We start from the raw sequence: 18178 nt of genomic DNA, 5'->3' as shown, positions 1-18178 counted from the left end.
CCAATGTAGTCACCCAAACAACTGCCTCTTTGAAACTGCTGCGGTCAGGCAAGCGATACCGGAGTCTCATGGCCAGTACAGAGAGACTCCGAAGGAACTTCTATCCCCAGGCCATCAGGATGCTCAACGACAATGACACTATGTAACAACCCATCATCTACACTCACAGCACACACATCCACACGTACACACTCACTTTAAATAAACACTCACCTTAACACCCACTTTACTCACTTTAGACACTTTAACACACTTTATATTTATATAATATAATATAATTTTATATATATATAATAATAATAATATAATAATATTTAAACTTGAACTTGAATTTTATTGGTGACGCTTTTATCCAAAGTGACTTACAAGTTCTGTACAACAAGTCAGCTGAAGTAAGTAAGATAGTTTGTCAAACAGTGTTGAATTTAAGTGCTACAGTCTTGAGTGCATATAGTAGTATAGACATACTAGCATAGTAGGTAGTAATATAGGCAAGGTAGATTATTTAGTAGCAAAGTGCATAATAGTAATAATAATTATTATTATTAAATAATTCATGCAAACAAAAAGTGCATAGTGCTGCTACTTTTATTTGCTGTTGGTGAAATGATTTCAGTTTGTATCAGTGCCTTTAGAACATTTTCAGCACATTTTAACGACGCCGAGATAATTCCGATAACCTGATCATTTGGGTCAGTATAATCGTGATGTGAAACTTCCATCTCTACATAATATATATATATCAGTCGACTAAGACCCTAACGACCACTTAGTTGACTAATGAACAAAGATGAGATGGTCCTCCTCCTCCTCCTCCTCCTCCTCCTCCTCCTCCTACTCCTCCTACTCCTCTTCTTCTCTGTGACTAATGGAGCAGCAGGGGATATGATGAGTCCACTGAAAGATTAGTGCTGAGCTCCCCAGGCACTGTGTGTGTGTGGGTGGGTGTGTGTGTGTGTGCTCGCTCGCTAGTGATAAGCGTCTCCTCCACCAGTGTGGTTCCAGTAGAATCTAGTGCCTCCGGTGTAAAGGGAACATCAAGCTGTCAGGGGATTTAGATCAGGGAGTTAGTGTCTCACTGTTAAGAAAGACATACTGTACTCATTCATAAAAGAATTTATTAAAAACACTATAACACATTCTCTTTCTTCTGTGTGTCTCTGTTTTATTTATCTGTCAGAAACGTTGGCTGTTTGTCTGAATGAAGACTCGGTGGATCCTCCCCTCCATGCGGTGGCGCTGCAGTTCCTGTGTGTACTCTTCTCAGAGGAGACAAGGAGATGTGAGGTCACCGCCGCCGCGACCCCTGAACCTGTGAGCCCTCTGTCTGATGTCCTGAGCGGCCCCTCTGCTGGCCAGCTGTGTGAACTGCTGCTACAGGTAACACAGGGTCTCAACCATAGACATAAAGGCTCGATGACTCACCCGCGCTGCAGGCCAATAGGGAGGTGTAGTCTGACGTCACTTTGGACCGCCAGCGAGGTCCACCCGTATAGGGATTTATCATTGGGAAAATGGATTATCGGCTATTGTAACAATTCTGCCTCATGAACATTGACAAGCTTTCCATTTTTGCACAAAATGAGTTCCCTTCTATCACTAACATTATTGTTTAAGCATTTTTGGTTGAAATCAAATTCTGCGATTTTTTTTTTACAATTAACACTTTAATCGCCATGGGTTAAATTCATAATTTACCATCCCTCGCCAGCTCTATTTGTCTATGGAGAAGCTCCCCTTCTTTGCAGGGCTATAACTTTTTTAATTCTATTGCTACATTGCCATTATTATGGCCCATTCAATGTCCTATATGTATTGTTCAGGGTGTAGCAACGTTAAACTTTTTCATTCACATATTCATACTAAAATATGGTCTAAAGTATAAGTATGTTTTTATCGTTTTCTGCAGCTTTCTTCAGAACGTGATTTATAGCCCCAAATGCATTATATTGATGATGAAATACAGTTTGGTAGCGATCTGCGTGAGATGAAAAATTTCAACTGGATGTACTTCTAGAATGATCTACGTATGATCTGATGATGACCGGATGGGCGGGGGATCGTTTATAATTCCGTGGGCAGCGTTAGATGATTCATAGCAGTTTATATGGAATACGTTAGAAAATAACGCTGAATCTTACCGTATGTTCCTCGCGCCGTTGGACGATCAGCGTGGAGTAGACCGTTTTCGATTATGGGATGTTGATCCTGATGAACCATTTCCAGGTTGTATAATACTATATACGTCCAAATAACGTTGTTTATTGAGTTAGGGCGAGCGATTGATCATCCAGTGTGTTGAGATGGAGTCCGGCTACCGATCGCGAGTGCCCGGAGCACATATGGATGAGCACTTCCTGTTTGGCGCGCCCCTCCCTCTTGGCCGATCTGCAGTTGAGTGGAGCTCAGTTAGACAGTTGAGTGGAGCTCACCAGTACATCTCAGGGCTCCGGAAAGGAAATATGATTTCGATGACAGATTTTTGAAATATTGACATCAAAGACGAGTTACGGCGTCTTCGGCAGAATAAGCATGGCTAGGAATGACGTCTTAACTCATCCCCGGCGATCATAGTGTTAATTGCGAATATTTTCATGTTGAGCTATAGATTGTGGATGAATATGCACAGAAAGGTACACCATGCAAATGTTCATGCTTTATTTGTTTTTTAAATGGGCAATGGGTAAATACATTGCATTTTCAAGATGGTGGACTGGCCGGAAACAGCAATGACGTAACCACTACACCTCCCTAGGGAGACCGACGTTGCCACATGGCGGCCATCTTGCCACAGGTGCATGTACTATTGAAATAACCATAGCTTGCTCAATTTTCAACAGATTTTCAAACGGTTTGGTTTGTTATAAACGTCAGATGTAGTTATCATACTGCATACTTATGATGGACTTTCATTATGAAAATATATGTCCAATCATCCTGAATCATAGCCACGTTAATAACGTTTGTAATAAACCAAACCGTTTGTAAATCGGTTGAAAATTTTGCAAGCTATGGTTATTTCAATAGTACATGCACCATAAACATTCATGTTATGAGTGGGCATGCTGCCTGTGACAAGATGGCCGCCGGTGAACTACGCTGGAGTCTCTGCCTTGCACCATCTAGTTATATCTATGGTCTCAACGTCACATGTCCCCAACTGGATTTATTTTTCCTGAACTGAACAGCTGTCCCTAATCTAATGAATGTGGCTGCATATCAGAATGCCTCAGAATCTATTCTTCATCCACATAACACTGTCTATAACAGCCTTTGTAGATTTATATTGAGATGTCCTTATAGAACCCACCACTGCTCATTGTATGTGTTGTGAAGGGCCAGATTAAACCGAATATATATATTTATTTATATATATATATTTAATTGTATTTGTATATTCTCTAATATTCCCTGATATCCCTTGTATATTCCTTGTACAATATGCATTGAATATCCATTCTAGCCTACTGAACATCCCATAATAGTCTCCATTCTACTATTGGTCGAGACCTTGGTGCCAGGCTGCCATACCCCTCAGACCCAGTTCAAACGTACCGCTCGACATGTACGAACAAGTCCTAGTTCCGCGTAGGAATTTGGCTACCGCACCACTAATGGGACTATTTGTTCATAGTGCGTATATATACTGCGCTACTAAAGTAGGACTTTCTTTTCAGTCCAGTTTCTTACCCTCCAATAGAGTCACAGACGTAAAGCCTCCCCGCGACGCCACGTGTGGGAGTAAGGCCAAGTTCGCCTACCATCGGTATTGAGACATCGTGTATATTAATATTTGAATAGTCATATTTGGCACTATATCGTCGAGTTGGACGTAGTCTATTAAGCTAATAATAGTCTGTTAATATATAGTGCTTCGTGCGGTGAGAATACTACCGTAGTCAGTACCCCATCGTTTCGGGCAGAGAACTGGCTGCTTACCCAGGGTGGTTGACCCTATGTGAAGCTGCACCCGAGGAGCCCCAGAGCCGACGAGCGAGTGGACCTGTATACCGGATTATTCTACCGACGACAGCCCGCCTTCCCAGGCACGGATTATGCTTTGGATACTTTGATTATTCCATGGATAAAGACCCCCGACACTGCCGTGTGTTGGAACCCCCCCCCCTGGAGAGGACGCAAGGTGAGGAGACGCTCTGCAAGACGAGGTCGCTTCACGTCTCTCCCCCGTGGACCGGAGAGAGCCGGCCCACAAAGAGTCCACCTGCTTTCATCTGTGGTCCAAGGATCGCCGGCGCATTGAACGGCACTACAGTGGGTTCACCTGGGATACCCTTGGCCGGACGAGGCAGCCGGATTCTACCCCCCCACCCCTCCTACTCCTGTCGGCTTACAAGCGACCGGATTAACCCCCTCTAGTGTATCTAGTATAATCATTAAAGTATCATTGCTGTTATTCCTTAACTATTCCAGGTCGTATATTTACCACCTGCGCCTTCAGAGATTGGACATTCTCTATTGATATACCGACGAATACTCCTTGCCATAAAAGTGCATACTATTTCAATTCATAAATGTAATTAAGTGATTAAGTGCTTATTCTACACACCATCGCTGTGTAGAAATAAAGACCTGTTTCTAATTCGTACATTTGTGTTGGATCCGTTTCATCTACGTGAGAGTGTTCATGATAATATATTTATGCCGTGTACTGGGTGGCCTAATATTAAGTACAAAGGTAGTGGTAGTAAGTATCATATCTAGTAATACAGTCAGGGAATTGTACCCCTCAGTTACAATTGGTCCTTCGAGCCGGAGGGTAATTAGTGTAATATTAATATAGTGTTATTAATATTGAAATGGCCTATGATGAACACTCCACGAAACGATCCTCCTAACCAACGCCCGCAGCGCGAACGACGGCTCCCTCAGTACTTAGAGGCTTACGCTGTCAGTCAACAACCTAGTCTTCTACTAACAGTAAACGCGGTAAAACTAGAAAGTAAAAGTATGTCTAACCCCAACGCCCAGACTACCCCAACCATAGAGGCCCCTACGGGCTCTAATGTAACTGACCAAGTTCACGGTGGGGACCAGTGGGAACCAGACATGACTTCACACCCCGCCAGTACTGAAGAAGTAGTCCCCGATGAGTCCCGGGAGGAATACAACGCTACCGAGAGAGAACTCGGCACGGAAGAAGACGGGGAGAGCACCGTGGAGATAGAGCTCCAAGGCTCCGCAAGGAGTACCCCGAGGGAAGGCTCCCCTATACAACCGCCTTCTCCCAGCGAGGCAGAGAGGACCCTACAGCAGGCCTTCCTCATCAGCCTGAACGCCGCTGCTGAACGCGACCGACTGCAGATCCAGCAGCGAAGCGAACACGAGCAGATACGTCTAGAAATAAGACGCATTCAGATGGAAGAGAATGTGGCCCGAGAACGAGCCGGTGCTCAACGGGACGCAGCGCGCGACAGACAGCAGTCGCAACTAATAGAACAGCTGATCAGACGGACAACACCCTCTCCCTCCGCCAGAGGCTCCAGGAACTCATCTAGACACACCTCCAGGGCGGCATCCCCTAGCCGAGTAAACAACCCTGAACTTGACCAACAGACGAGGTCTATACCCCCCACAGACCACCTCCCCCCACCGGTCCAAGCGAGACCTAGCAACCGGGAAGGAGCAGCATATCCTGTGGAGAGGCTAAACCAGAGACTACAAGCACTGGATGACCTAACTGAAGACGAAGAGGAAGAGGAGGAGAACCACGCCCGAAGACAGCACAGTACTCTACCGGACCAGGAGGTCCGGTACAGCCCAGGCTATACTCCCGCGGAGCTGCGCTACAGACCCCCGACTCTATACACGGGTGAGCACGACGCACGACCCGCACCGAGGAACAGCACCTGGACAAGCGGGCCATGGTACACTGCCGGTACCAGCCCATACCAAGGAGCGGGAGGAGACTCGCCTAGGAGGCCTCTCCCCCAACGCTCGCCGATGTATCCACAGTCAGCGTCATACATTGGCACGCCTATGGTACCCGACTTCACCCAAGAGAACCGGGCCCAGTATACAGAACTCCGCATGTGTCTGGAGACCATGTTGGTGGATGTATTGGATGAACGCCACAAATACGCCATCCTACTGAAGCACTTAAAGGTGCCCCGCGCACATAATATAGCGCTCGCCTACGCGACTTCCACCACCCCATACACAGCAGCGCTGGTAGCATTGGACCAGAGGTATGGGCGCATATGGGATTACGTGATCCAGGAGATCCGACACATCGACCGCTTACCCCCAGCAATAGACAATCGAGCACTGGACGACCTGTCCATCAGAGTGCAGTCCCTGGTAGGGATGTTGGGAGCGCAAAGAGAGAAGGGGAGGCATGAACTTTACGCCAACTCAAATGTGGAAAGGATCCTGGAGAAGCTGCCGCCCGCTCGTCAGGAGCGCTTTAGGCGGCAGAGGGACCACAGAGACCCGAATGGCCCCGAACCGAACCTCCTCGATCTAGCAGACTTCCTGGCGAGAGAAGTCAGCAGCCTACGGCTAGATACATTCGGACGGAGCACCCCTGGCTCCAGAGAAGGAACCAGACGACTAAATGATGGAAGAAGATCGGTGACTGTGATGCACCAATCGGAGTCAGTACCGAGCAGCAGGAGCCACAGTACCCCCTCCAGAACGGAGAAGTGGAAGATAGTGTGCCCCTACTGTGAGAAAGAACACTGGCTAGCGCAATGTGACTCCTTCCCCAAGCTGAACGCGGAGGAAGCAGGTCAATGGATAAAGTCCAACAAGCGCTGTTTTCGCTGTGCGCGCTCACACATGGCAGCCGAATGCCGCTTAAAGAAAAGGTGCACCAAGTGCGATGGAGCCCATCTGGACATACTTCACGACAGTAACAGACGGCGCCCTTCACCCGCACCATCCAGCCGCAAAGCGAGCGTCATGTACATCGATCCCGCCAGCAGCAGTGGAGCCCGAGTACTCCTAAAAGTAGTGCGTGTGACACTAAGCTACCAGAATAAAGTCCTGGACACTTACGCCGTCCTCGATGACGGGTCAGAGAAGACCCTGCTGCTCGCCTCCGCTGCGGCCCAGCTAGGGCTGCGGGGAAGCGAAACCCAAATGACAATTCGGACAATAAGACGAGATTTGAAGACGATAAAGGGCGAGAATGTCTCATTCTCTATCGCAGCAAGCGGCCAGCCTGAGCGACGGTACCAGATTGCAGACGCTTTCACCAGCCAAGAAATAGGACTGTCGCGGTACACATACCCCGTCGCCAAGCTGATGGAGAAATATGCACATCTGCGCAAGTTACCGATCCCGCTCATAGACAATGCTATGCCGACCCTGTTGATAGGCTCCGACCATGCAGACCTCATTGTCCCGATAGACCGGGTTCATACCGGACCCCGAGGCTGCCCTGCAGCAGTCGAGACCCGTTTGGGATGGACTCTCCAAGGCCCGCTCGCCAAATCTCTCAACCGAAGTACAGCCACTAGATGTCTCCACTCCCGAGTCACAGAGGGAGAAACCACACTCCTGCAACACGTAGAGCGGCTATGGACCTTGGAACAAATGCCCTTTAAGAACGGAAAGAAAGACATTCGCTCTAAAGATGACATTTACGCAATTCACCTCCTCGAGACAGGGACCAAGAGAGTCCCGGTCAACGGCGTGTTGAGATACGCCACGCCACTCCTGCGGCGAGAAGGAATGCCTACTTTCCACGCCAAGACAGACGCCACAGAACGGTACCTGCTGAACACGGAGCGGCGCTTAGCCAAGAACCCCGCCCAAGAGAGTGTATACCGCGCTGAGATTGAGAAGCTCATCACAGCGGGACACGTCACAAAGATGGACATTAAAGAGGCTGACCAGACCACTGAATCGTGGTACGTGCCCCACCACAAGGTCCATCACAACGGTAAAGACCGCATAGTATTTAACTGCAGCTACCAGATCGGATCCCAAAATCTGAATAAAGAGTTACTGCCCGGTCCCACACTCGGCCCCTCCCTACTCGGCGTTCTACTCCGCTTCCGCCAGGAAAAGGTGGCCATCAGCGGGGACATTAAAGGAATGTTCCTGCAGGTGAGATTAGTAGAGGCGGACAAGCCCCTGTTACGGTTCCTATGGAGAGAGAAGCCAGGAGATGAGCACCCAGCCATCTACCAATGGGAAGTCCTCCCCTTCGGAACGACGTGCAGCCCCTGCTGTGCGACATTTGCACTACAGAAACATGTAGCAGAGGACCCAGCAGCGGACGAAGAGGTCCGACACAGCGTAAAGAACAGCTTCTACGTAGACAACTGTCTACAAAGCCTTTCAACCCAGGAAGAAGCCGAGGCTCTCCTGATTAAACTCCGCGCCTCATTGATCAAAGGCGGCTTTGATCTCAGGCAGTGGGCCAGCAGCGATCCGCAAGTACTGCGCAGCCTCTCCTCCGAGGACAAGGCAGCCAGCAGCGAGACCTGGATGGCTACAATCCCGGGAGAAGCCCAGGAGATGACCCTGGGATTGGTGTGGCGATTCAAAACAGATTCGCTTCACTACAGACACAAGCCCCTGACTACGGAGCAGGGAAGGCCGGCGGCGGCGCCGACCACCAGACGGAGTGTGTACACAACACTCGCCCGACAATATGACCCGCTAGGATGTATTCTACCGTACACCACCAGGGCAAAAATGATTGTACGAGCATTGTGGGACAAGGACCAGGGCTGGGACGACCCCATTCCCGCACACCTTGCATCCACCTGGAGAGAGTGGGAGATGGAGCTCCACTCACTCCCAGGCGTTAATATGCGCCGAAGCTACTTCCCACCCACGGTGAGGCCAGAGACATGTAAAATGGACTTACACGTCTTCAGTGACGCCTCAGAGGTCGCATACGGATCAGTAGCCTACTTGCGGGCCCAAGACCAGGGGGGAGAGATCTACACAGCATTTGTCCTCGCCCGCTCGAGAATAGCCCCACGCAAGCAACAATCTATCCCACGTCTAGAGCTCTGCGCAGCCCTAGCTGGAGCGCACCTAGCCACGCTCATCCAACGTGAGCTCACCATACCGGTGTCTAGAACAATCCTGTGGTCAGATTCCACGACGGTACTCGCCTGGATCAAATCGGACTCATGCAAGTACAAAGTCTTCGTGGGAGTCAGAGTCACCGAGATTCAAGACTTAACCGAAGAGTTAACCGGAGAAACAGAGTGGCGCTACGTTGATACAAAACAGAACCCAGCTGACGTCATCACCCGGGGGATGCCCCTGGATGACCTCACCCGTCGCAATGTCTACAGTGACGGCCCCGCATTCCTAAGACTCCCGGAAGGACAGTGGCCCAGGCCTATCCCGAGGGAAGCAAGTCCAGAGGAGGTGGAAATTAAGAAGTCTGTGTTCTGTGGATTGAGCACCGTAGCCTCCACCGACCCTAACATAGACGATTGCACGTCCATAGAGAGTGCACAACAAAGAACATTCCTGCGGTACCACCCGGAGTGCAAGTCCCCCGCTGATATGTCAGCAGCTAACTACGAGGAAGCAGAATTGCTTCTACTGCAGCGAGCCCAGAGAGACTCGTTCCCCGATGAATTGGCCTGTCTACAGGGAGGAAAGCCCGTCCCATCCGACAGCAGATTAATTCACCTGGCCCCCGAGAGCGACGCTCACACCCTCATCAGAGTGGGTGGTCGCCTACGCAGAGCCCCCAATCTACCGAATGACATTAAATACCCGATCGTATTGAACAGCCGACATAAGGTCACAGAGCTGATTATAAAGGAATACGATGAGGATGTACATCACGCAGGAGCAGAAAGAGTCTTCGCGGAAATCAGACGTCGTTACTGGATCCTACAAGGAAGAGAGGCGGTACGACGCTTCCAGCGAACATGTCTAGACTGCCGCAAGTGGCGCGCGCAGCCCAGCATACCAAGGATGGCTGACCTTCCTCCATGTCGCCTCCGAATCGGTGACAAGCCATTCCACTCAACGGGTATGGACTGCTTTGGCCCGCTGCACATAAAGAAAGGAAGAGGAACCGAGAAGCGGTGGGGTATTGTATTCAAATGCATGACCACCAGAGCGATACACATCGAGCTTCTCCCGACCATGAGCACAGACTCATTCCTTATGGCCTTCCGTAGATTCACATCACGGAAAGGAAGACCGTCTACCCTATTGTCCGATCATGGGACAAACTTCAAAGGCGGCGAAAGAGAGCTGAGAGAGAGCTTCCAAGCTATGGGCCCAGAACTTAAGACCCACCTCGCTCCAGCACAGGTTGATTTCCAATTCAACCCCCCAAACGCACCCCACTTCGGTGGCACTTGGGAACGAGAAGTGCGCTCCATAAAGACAGCCCTGTACGCAGTACTTGGGGCCCAGACTGTGGCGGAAGAAGTCCTAATGACAGTCCTCACGGAGATTGAGGGAGTACTTAACTCGAAGCCCCTCGGATATGTCTCCAGTGATGTGGCGGATATCGACCCAGTTACCCCCAACACACTCCTGATGGGGCGGCTAGATCCTGCATTACCCCAGACAATGTACCGGCCTGAAGAAGCGAACGGCCGACGAATGTGGAGGTACAGCCAAGTATTAGCCGACAAGTTTTGGAACAGTTTCCTACTGCACTACCTACCGTCTCTACAGACCCGCCAGAAGTGGGTAAAGGAGAGAGACAATTTGACAGAAGGAACAGTCGTCATGATTATTGATCAATCACTGCCCAGAGCTATGTGGCCGGCCGGCCGCGTAAGCAAAGTGATCACCGGTGCCGACGGCAAGGTCCGAGCAGCTGAAGTGCTCGTCCAGGGTCGCACTTACACCCGTCCCGTGGCAAGGCTCATAGAACTGCCTCGACTCCCAGACACAATCGATGATGACCATGACCCTACAACCCTATGACTTTGTGAAGTTGACTGACCCCTACAGCAAACCCTTATGTGTAAATAGACAACGCGATTAATCTGTCTCTGTTTAACTGATTAGGTCTGGGACCTATTCAGGGGGTGGCTGTTGTGAAGGGCCAGATTAAACCGAATATATATATTTATTTATATATATATATTTAATTGTATTTGTATATTCTCTAATATTCCCTGATATCCCTTGTATATTCCTTGTACAATATGCATTGAATATCCATTCTAGCCTACTGAACATCCCATAATAGTCTCCATTCTACTATTGGTCGAGACCTTGGTGCCAGGCTGCCATACCCCTCAGACCCAGTTCAAACGTACCGCTCGACATGTACGAACAAGTCCTAGTTCCGCGTAGGAATTTGGCTACCGCACCACTAATGGGACTATTTGTTCATAGTGCGTATATATACTGCGCTACTAAAGTAGGACTTTCTTTTCAGTCCAGTTTCTTACCCTCCAATAGAGTCACAGACGTAAAGCCTCCCCGCGACGCCACGTGTGGGAGTAAGGCCAAGTTCGCCTACCATCGGTATTGAGACATCGTGTATATTAATATTTGAATAGTCATATTTGGCACTATATCGTCGAGTTGGACGTAGTCTATTAAGCTAATAATAGTCTGTTAATATATAGTGCTTCGTGCGGTGAGAATACTACCGTAGTCAGTACCCCATCGTTTCGGGCAGAGAACTGGCTGCTTACCCAGGGTGGTTGACCCTATGTGAAGCTGCACCCGAGGAGCCCCAGAGCCGACGAGCGAGTGGACCTGTATACCGGATTATTCTACCGACGACAGCCCGCCTTCCCAGGCACGGATTATGCTTTGGATACTTTGATTATTCCATGGATAAAGACCCCCGACACTGCCGTGTGTTGGAACCCCCCCCCCCTGGAGAGGACGCAAGGTGAGGAGACGCTCTGCAAGACGAGGTCGCTTCACGTCTCTCCCCCGTGGACCGGAGAGAGCCGGCCCACAAAGAGTCCACCTGCTTTCATCTGTGGTCCAAGGATCGCCGGCGCATTGAACGGCACTACAGTGGGTTCACCTGGGATACCCTTGGCCGGACGAGGCAGCCGGATTCTACCCCCCCACCCCTCCTACTCCTGTCGGCTTACAAGCGACCGGATTAACCCCCTCTAGTGTATCTAGTATAATCATTAAAGTATCATTGCTGTTATTCCTTAACTATTCCAGGTCGTATATTTACCACCTGCGCCTTCAGAGATTGGACATTCTCTATTGATATACCGACGAATACTCCTTGCCATAAAAGTGCATACTATTTCAATTCATAAATGTAATTAAGTGATTAAGTGCTTATTCTACACACCATCGCTGTGTAGAAATAAAGACCTGTTTCTAATTCGTACATTTGTGTTGGATCCGTTTCATCTACGTGAGAGTGTTCATGATAATATATTTATGCCGTGTACTGGGTGGCCGAATATTAAGTACAAAGGTAGTGGTAGTAAGTATCATATCTAGTAATACAGTCAGGGAATTGTACCCCTCAGTTACAGTATGAGTCTTTAAACTGGTTGACACCTACTGTACATTGAGAAGACATTTTCACTGGTTGTTATTGTTACGTGCCCCCGTGGGGAGACGCAACACTAGGCCACAGACAGGATAGGTGAGGATGCAGTGACACAAAACACCATAGACAGATTGTAAAATAACAATATTTATTTTACACAAATGAGATCAGCAACACAGAGAGCAAAGAGGACCTACCAGTGAGCACCAAATAATATCAAAATGAAACAAAAGCCCCCCCCCCCCCCCCTTTACAGGCGCGGACGCCCCAAAGTACAGGAGGTGGTGCTCACTCTAAGCTGGTGTCTTTAACAGTAGTTCTCCTACGTGATGCAGATGTAGACCCCAGGGTATCTTTCTGCCCTCAATGTCCCTGTGTGCGAAACAAAAGATTAATAACAGGAAACAATCACCATAGGCTGGGTGACAAACAGATATACAAAGGATTAGTACAGAAATGTACAACAACACAAAAAGATACAATGCTATATAGACCAAATAACTAGAGCTTTGACCAGCTCTCACACACAATGAGCTCACACAGAGCTTTGACTAGCTCTCACACAAAATGAGCTCACACAGAGCTTTGATTAGCTCTCACACAGAATTAGCTCCCACAAAAGAGAGTGTGTAACAAAGAGTGTGTACAAAGACACCAAGAGCTCTACTTTACCACATCAATGAACCAGAGAGCTCTACCTACAAAAGCACCAACACACTAGAGCCATAGTTACCACCAACACAGACCAAACGAACCAGGGAGCTAACTAACACTGAAACACAAAGGGTATTATGAAGGGAGTGGATGTTGATTGCTGAACGAGTCTCAGCTGCCGCTGCACCGGGGTGAGTTGGTGATTGACCAGCTGCTGCTGCAACTGGGAACCTGGGGATGTGTAGACACAAGAGGGAGACAAGACAACAACAAACAAAACATGCCTATATACACAACAGATTACATACATTACTCCCATATATATACACAAGGACATCGTCCGTAACAGTTATTCATATTCAAATGCATTTTCTTTAACTATCCCCCTTATCTTAAAAATGTTTAATCCCATATAGCTCAGACATATGCATTACCTATTTTTTTCCACTCCCCAAATCTACAAGGTTGGTAGACGTGCCTTTCTATTTAAAGCACCATGTGATTGGAGTCATCTTCCCAGCTCACTCAGAGCTATTACCTATTTGTTCTGCTTTAAGTCATCCTTGTTCACTCATCTCCAGACAAGCTGCTCCTGTTTTACATTTCTTTCTTTCTTTCTTTTCCTTTTCTTGTGTGTGTGTACATTTATGAAATGTATTTTGTTCCTCTCAGGAGGATTCTGTGGGTGTTGGACTGGGTGGGTTGTGCTTTGGAGAGCTCCTGTCAGTATGCACGATTGTATTGTATTGTATTTTATTGTTACCCTGTGTTTAGGACCCCCTCGAAAACGAGAGGGTTGATCTCAAGGGATACATTTCAAATACAATTTCAAATATATAAATTAATCTACCATCCCGGACACATTTGGGGATCAGTGGACAAAAATGATTGAGATATAATTATGGTTGGGCATCGTTTGGATTTGAACGATTCTGATTCTGATTCCGATTCTGATTCCGATTCCGATTCTGCTTTTTGCTTCTGGTTCTTAACGATTCTCGATTCCGGTTCTTCATGGGGCAGGGTCAAATTATTATTATTATTATTTTTAAACCTTTACACAAGTCATATTCATATTCACATCATACAGTTGAACTTATAAATTATTGTGTACAGTTTAATTTAGCTTCTGTTATTAATTATTCAATAATAAATCCACAATTGTTTAATTTACTGTAAGTTATAATAACTGCATAACATATAACGTTACTGTTAGTGTATGTCAGGGTGGTAGCTACAGTATCTAGCCAGTTTAGCTTGTGTTACTGTTAGTGTAGGTCAGGGTGGTATGAATGAATGAATGAATGAATGAATGAAAACTTTATTTAACAGATTGCAGAATGGGTACAATACAGTACGGCTCAATACACACAATTGTTAAGGGGATGCAGACCAGAGAAAGACGTTTGTCTTGTTTACATCAGGGTCCCCCATTTTCAATTAATAGTGACATTTATGACATACACAACATACATGACATTTATGGCATAGGGACATACATGACATACAGGTATTTAGTATCGTTACATTTGTGACATATACAATATGCAGATATACATTACTGTTACCCATAGATCCTGACAGAGTATATACATATGATGGGGAGGGGACTGTACATTAGGAGGGGGTGGGAGAGAACTATACATACGGTGGGGAGAGAATATATGCCATAATCACAGCACGGGCATACTTCACTCCCCCTCCTTTTCCCCTCACGTTCTCCACACGCTCTTCATCCCCCTCTCCACCCACTACACACTCCTCCTTATCCTCTCCTTCTCCATCCACCCCTCCCTTTACCCTCATACGCCCAGCTGCACTCCATTCTGTAAAGTAGATTGCCTCATATCTGACAGACAGGGACCAGAGGGTAGAGGTCAATGGTTTTTTGTCGACTGCCAAACCAATAGTTTGTGGGGTGCCGCAAGGAAGTGTTTTAGGACCATTGCTATTTTTATTGTACATAAATGATATGAGAGAAGCATGTTCTTGTAATTTATTCTTATTTGCAGATGATTCAGCTTTGCTCATCTCCCATAAGGATCTGAGTACACCCCAAAGAATGCTAGGAGAGAAACTCTCTAAGGTTAGGAATTGGCTGTCTGACAATAGGCTCTCACTTCACTTAGGCAAAACAGTCTATTTTGTTCAGATCTAAGCCCAGATTAAAAAAGGCTCCCGAATGAGGTAAATGCCCGCACCAGGTTTTTGGCTAGAAAGGCCAATCTTCTTGACAGGGAAAGCCTTAGACAGTGTGCAGTGTCATTTTGACAGGTAGGTAGCTAGCTAGCTAGCTTAGCTCATGTTACTGTTAGTGTAGGTCAGGGTGGTAAGTAGCTAGCTAGCTTAGCTCATGTTACTGTTAGTGTAGGTCAGGGTTATAGCTAGCTAGCTTAGCTCAAGTTACTGTTAGTGTAGGTCAGGGTGGTAGGTAGCTAGCTAGCTAGCTTAGCTCATGTTACTGTTTGTGTAGGTCTGGGTGGTAGCTAGCTAGCTACCTTAGCTCATGTTACTGTTAGTGTAGGTCAGGGTGGTAGGTAGCTAGCTAACTAGCTTAGCTCATGTTACTGTTAGTGTAGGTCAGGGTGGTAGGTAGCTAGCTAGCTAGCTTAGCTCATGTTACTGTTAGTGTAGGTCAGGGTGGTAGGTAGCTAGCTAGCTAGCTTAGCTCATGTTACTGTTAGTGTAGGTCAGGGTGGTAGGTAGGTAGCTAGCTAGCTAGCTTAGCTCATGTTACTGTTCGTGTTGGTCAGGGTGGTAGCTAGCTAGCTAGCTTCGCTCATGTTACTGTTAATGTAGGTCAGGGTGGTAGCTAGCTAGCTTAGCTCATGTTACTGTTAGTGTAGGTCAGGGTGGTAGCTAGCTAGCTTAGCTCATGTTACTGTTAGTGTAGGTCAGGGTGGTAACTAGCTAGCTTAGCTCATGTTACTGTTAGTGTAGCCTCAGGGTGGTAGCTAGCTATCTTGCTTAGCTCTATTAGGTTGTGCTTAGCTAACTGTTGCTGCTTCAACATCTAAGGGATGCAGCTTCTTCCACCACATAAACTAGTTTAATAGGAACCGATCATCAGAATTTAAATTCAAATGTTGAATCTGCATTGTGGAAACTGTTCTAATTCGGAACCGGGTCCCGATGCCCAACCCTAGATATAATGCCACTTTTCTCCAGTACAGATATTTATGTGCCAAAAAAAAAAAAAAAAAAAAAAAAAAATAATAATAATAATAATAATAATAATAATAATAATAATAATAATAATAATAATAATAATAATAATAATAATAATAATAATAATAATAATGGATTGGATTTATATAGCGCTCTTCATGACACCCCAGTGACCCCAGAGCGCTTACAGAGTCAATTATTCGTTCATACACAGTCATACCGGTGGTGGTAAGCTACAATTACAGCCAGAGCTGCCGTGAGGCAGACTCACGGAAGCGTGGCGAATAATCATCGCCTATGGCCCCTCCGACCACCACCAACATTAATTCACATGCATACACATTCATACGAGGCAAGTAGGTTAAGTGTCTTGCCCAAGGACACAACGGCAGTGGGATGGACATGGGCTTGAGCGGGATTCGAACCACCAACCCTTCGATCATTGGACGACCCGCTCTACCCCTGAGCCACGCCGCCCCACGAAATAAACACAGAATGTCAAGCGGCTTTTGCTTTGATTTCATCAGGTGGGGTGCTCTCAGACACTGATACCCTGTTTTCTTCTTTATCTTGGTACTGGCCTGACATCTGATAGACGTATCCCTAGTCATGGAGCTGTTTGACCTCAATATGAGGTTGGCTGCCAAAAAAAGTATCGTCAGTCTTTTCAGGATCTGTGGCTGTTAGAGATGATGATGATGATGATGATGATGATGATGATGATGATGATGATGATGACAGTGGTGCTGATAACAGCTCTGTTCCTCTTTGTGAACATCAGAGCTTTGAGAGGAGGTCAGTCCAGGATCCTGTGAAGAAGCTGACAGCCAGAGCTCTGATAGGCCTGCTGGGCTGCAGCCGCACCGCTCAGAACCATGCTGCTACTGGTGAGTCCCAGCCGCTCGCACAGCATCACACACAGCATCACACACAGCATCACACACAGCATCACACACAGCATCACACAAAGCATCACACACAGCATCACGGGGGCTGTCATGAGATGAAATAATTTGAAAATGTATGAAATGTTTTTGTATTCAAGTCGTTGTTTTTTGTGGGGCTACCAGGAGCTTGAATGTGCAAGAATTAATTAGGTGCACATGGTTGTGAAATTGGTATTTAACTTTGTTCTAAGTGGTATTAAATAGGTTTTAAAAAGTCTTAAATGTAACTTGCTGAAACCTGCAGATACCCTGAACAAGAAAGAAGGAAGTAGAGTCTGCAGACTGGAGCTCCTTTTTACTCACTAATTCAGCCTCCCACACGTTTCCAGCTCAGGCTTGATTTATGTAAATTGTACATGGGGTCATATACTCATATATACTGAACATATACTGAACACATACGGTAGACTGTGTGTGTGTGCATGTGTGAGAATAATAATAATAATAATAATAATAATAATAATAATAATAATAATAATAATAATAATAATAATAATAATAATAATAATAATAATAACAATAATAATAATAATAATAATTAAAAAAATAAATAATAATAATAATAATAACAAATGCAAACAAAAAGTTAAAGTAGATTTTATTTGCAGTTTCCAATATAATTCTGATTTCAGTTTGTATCAGTACTTTTTGAAAAGGTTTAGCACATTTTAACAATACCGTGACAATACTGATAACCGTGATAATACTGGTCACTAGAATCGTGAAATTAAATTAGTTATGATTGAGTTTAAAAATAAACAAAGGTGCAGATGACTGTCTGTATGCCCTATCACTTATATTATATGTTACAATAAATAATAGGCGATAAAGCATTTTAATCTGAATATATACTATGAGTATAAAGGTTTTAGTTTGAGTTTTTTCTTTTTGCAGCCCTAGTTTTTTTTTTTATCCACTTTTTCTCCCATTTTCCAATTCAACCCTCCCCTGTCACGAACGC

The 18178-nt window shown here is 46.3% G+C and overlaps 2 protein-coding genes across 2 annotated transcripts in view; one reads left to right on the top strand and one right to left on the bottom strand.

Annotated features, from left to right (window-relative positions):
* dok6 (docking protein 6) overlaps nt 1-18178 on the bottom strand; it is a gene marked incomplete at both ends in the record, with an annotated part of 666878 nt that overhangs the window by 331718 nt on the left and 316982 nt on the right. The gene's annotated exons all lie outside the window — the stretch shown is intronic.
* Nucleotides 1-18178, top strand: part of rttn (rotatin) — a 213431-nt gene that overhangs the window by 163290 nt on the left and 31963 nt on the right. Inside the window, exons 41-42 of the mRNA XM_084326661.1 lie at nt 1181-1380; nt 17052-17157. Coding sequence (XP_084182787.1) covers nt 1181-1380; nt 17052-17157 — 306 coding nt within the window. The remainder of the gene's footprint in view (nt 1-1180; nt 1381-17051; nt 17158-18178) is intronic.

Source organism: Notolepis coatsorum, assembly GCF_963971535.1.
Source record: "Notolepis coatsorum genome assembly, chromosome: 12".
In the NCBI taxonomy this organism is placed as follows: domain Eukaryota; kingdom Metazoa; phylum Chordata; class Actinopteri; order Aulopiformes; family Paralepididae; genus Notolepis; species Notolepis coatsorum.
This window is presented reverse-complemented; position numbering and strand designations above follow the sequence as displayed.